The 3,449-nt window shown below is 43.7% G+C and overlaps 1 protein-coding gene across 1 annotated transcript in view; it reads right to left on the bottom strand.

The window, feature by feature from the left end:
- The window catches only part of NPFFR2 (neuropeptide FF receptor 2), a 17,182-nt gene that overhangs the window by 4,487 nt on the left and 9,246 nt on the right, over nucleotides 1–3,449 (bottom strand). The window contains 1 exon segment of the mRNA XM_006779412.2: nucleotides 3,055–3,154. Coding sequence (XP_006779475.1) covers nucleotides 3,055–3,154 — 100 coding nt within the window.

Below are 3,449 nucleotides of genomic sequence, written 5' to 3'. Positions count from 1 at the left end.
GGATTTAATTGATATTTTTGGACCATTTTACCCCAAAGAAGCAGAATATACATTTTCTCAAGTACACATGAAACATTTTCCAGGATAGACAACATGTTAGGCTACAAAACAAGTCTCAACAAGTTTAAAAAGATTGAAATCATATCAAGCATCTTCTCCAATCACAATGGTATGAAACTATATATATATCAACTAGAGTCCTGGTGCATGAAATTTGTAAACGGGTGTGTGTGTGTCCCTCAGCCCAGCCTGCATCCTCTCCAATCCAGGACTGCTGGCTCCCAACCACTCGCCTGCCTGCTTGCGATTGCCTCTTTCTGCCTGCCAGCCTGATCACCCCCTAAGCACTCCCCTGCCAGCCTGGTTGCCCCTAACTGCCCCCCCTGCCAGCTGGTCACCCCATGCAGCCTGCTGTTCAATCTTTTGGTCATCCCTCACTAACCCCACTGCCAGCCTGGTCGTTGGCAGCCATCTTGTGAGGGCGTGAGGGATAATTTGATTATTACATCTTTATTATATAGGATGTGCCTTTAAGTATGGAAGTGTGACAGCAGTGCTCCTTTCACCCCCTAACCACTCCCCTGCCAGTCTGATCGACGCCTAAATGTTCCTCTGCCAGCCACATTGCCCCTACCTGCCCTCCCCTGCTGGCCATCTTGTGATGGCCATTTTGTGTCCACATGGGGGCGGCTATCTTGTGTATTGGAGCGATGGTCAATTTGCATATTACTCTTTTATTAGATAGGATTACAAGAAAACCTGAAAAACACACAAACACATGGAGACTAAATAACATGCTACTGAACAATGAATGGGTTAACAACAGGATCAAGGAAAAACAATCAAAAGATACCTTGAGACAAATAAAATGAAAACACATGACTCAATCTATAGTACACAGCAAACGCAGTTCTAATAGGGAAATTCATAGCAATATAGGCCTACCTAAAGAAACAAACAGAAAGCTTCAATAAATACTTTATCTGTACACCTAAAGAAACTAGAAAAGGAACAAACAAAGCTCAAAGTGAGTAGAAGAAATAAAATAAATATCAGAGCAGAAATAATCAAAACAGAGCCTAAAAGAATATAATATAAAAGAGCAATAAGCCCTTGTTGGTGTTGCTTAGTGGTTAGAGCATCGGGCATCGGTCTGCACACCAAAGGTTCCTGAGCTCAATTCCCGGTCAAAGGCACATACCTGGGTTGTGGGTTTGCTCCCACTCATGGTCAAGCATGTGTGAGAGGCAATCAGCTGATGTGTCCCTCTGATATCAATGCTCCCCCCTCTCTCTCTCTCTACCCCCCCCTTTCCCTATCCACCTTCTCTTCCACTCTCTCTGAAAAGCAATAAAAAGAATATCCTCATGTGAGGGTGGAAAATAGGTCAATAAAACCAAGAGCTGATTTCTTAAATAAAAAAAAATTAAGATAAATACAATTAATAAATCTTTAGCCAGACTCATCCAGAAAAAAGAGTATGGAATAATAATAATAATAATAATAATCATCCTATCTAATAATAGAGAAACATGGTAATTAACCGTAACTCCGCTACCCTTCCCATTGGCTAATCAGCAAGATGTGCAAATTAACTGCCAACCAAGATGGCGGCTGGAAGCCAGGCAGCTGAAGAGCTGAAACAGTGTTTCAATTATAGAATCCAAACTAACCCAGAGACCTGCTTTCAGCAACCGAGGTCTCACAGCTGGAGCCGAGCCTCAGAGCTAAAGTGGCTCTCAGCTCCAGTGACAGCCAGCTTCGGCTTCAGAGCTTAGTGCTGCTGTGATGGCAACAGTGTTTCAATTATAGAAGCCAAACAGATCCAGAAACCTGCTTTCAGCCCTCAGAGCTGAAGTCGGCTCTCAGCTCCAGTGACAGCTACAGAAGGTAAATAAATCCCAGAATTAAAAAAAAGTAAAAAAGGAGAGGCTGGGAGCTTAAGTTGCCCTCTAGCCTGAAAACAGCTCTCAGACCCTCACCCAGACTGGCCAGGCACCCCTGTGGGGACCCCCACCCTGAAGGGGGTGTGACCAGCTGCAAACAGCCTTCAGCCCGTCATCCATGCTGGCCAGGCACCCAAGCAGGGGCCCCACCCTGATCGGGGATACCCTTCAGGGCAAACCAGCCAGCCCCCACCCGTGCACCAGGCCTCTATCCTATATAGTAAACAGGTAATATGGAAACTGACCCTAACAGCAGATGGACTGGGAATGACTGATCACTATGACACACACTGACCACCAGGGGTCAGACGCTCAATGCAGGAGCTGCCCTCTGGTGGTCAGTGCACTCTCACATGGGAGGAGCTCTGCTCAGCCACACGTCAGGCTGATGGCTGCCAGTACAGCAGTGGTGGTGGGAGCCTCTCCTGCCTCCTCAGCAGTGCTAAGGATGTCCGACTGCAGTTTAGGTCTGCTCCCCGCTGGCATGTGGACATCCCCCCGAGGGCTCCCGGGCTGCCAGAGGGATGTCTGATTTCCATCTTAGGCCCAATCCCCTGGGGAGCAGGCCTAAGCCAGCAGGTGGTCATCCCTAGAGGGGTCCCAGACTGCGAGAGGACACAGGGCGGGCTGAGGAACCCCCCCCCAACCCCCTCGAGTGCACAAATTTTTGTGCACTGGGCCTCTAGTAATAATAATAATAATCTAGTCTGATAGTAACAGGACATAGTAAATTTGGAAACAATGTAAAAATATATCTTTGGTATAATGTGGTTAGTATATGTTTACATTTATTCTCTCTACCTGCAAACCAAATAAACTAGATCTACATGATAAGTTCTAGAAATAGATGAAAACATTGTAAATAATGATGGAAACAATAGATTAATATTAAAAATAGAATCTATCAAGTTTTTTGTCAATAATTATACTACAGTTTATGTTTTTTATCTCTATGTGTGTGTCTGTGTGTGTTCTCTTTATATACATATTCTATGCCTGTCTCACATATATACATAACCCAATTTAATAGATTATACAGCTCTCCAGCTAGGTGAATTAGTTGCAGACATGCCCATTTTTCTGGATTCAAGTTGTGGTGCTGACTTACCTATCCACTGCTATTGCAACCAATGTAAAGACTGAAGCTGCAACGGATATTCCCTGAACCAAACCACTGATTTTGCACATTGTGCTTCCAAATGGCCATCCTGAAAGGAAAAGGGAATACTTTAGTCTTTCAAAAAACATCACTTTTTACAATTTCACTGAAAATATAAACAGAAAGGCATGAAATCAAGACTGATGTAACTTTTCTAAATGGCATCCATGGAACAATCAATGTTTCCCATTATTTTCATTAGTATCTTCAGAGCTCTGTGTTTTTCTTTTGTGGGTTTTTTTTTTTTTTCAGCATACTAACAATATCAAAACATTCTAGGCACAGTAACAGTGCTTTCTAGTAACATATCAAATCCCCACAATAGGCTTTTACAAGCTTTATTA

The sequence above is a fragment of the Myotis davidii genome, unplaced genomic scaffold, assembly GCF_000327345.1.
Source record: "Myotis davidii unplaced genomic scaffold, ASM32734v1 scaffold284, whole genome shotgun sequence".
NCBI classification, from domain to species: Eukaryota; Metazoa; Chordata; class Mammalia; order Chiroptera; family Vespertilionidae; genus Myotis; species Myotis davidii.
Note: the sequence above shows the minus strand (reverse complement) of the source record. Positions and strands in the feature narration are given on the sequence as shown.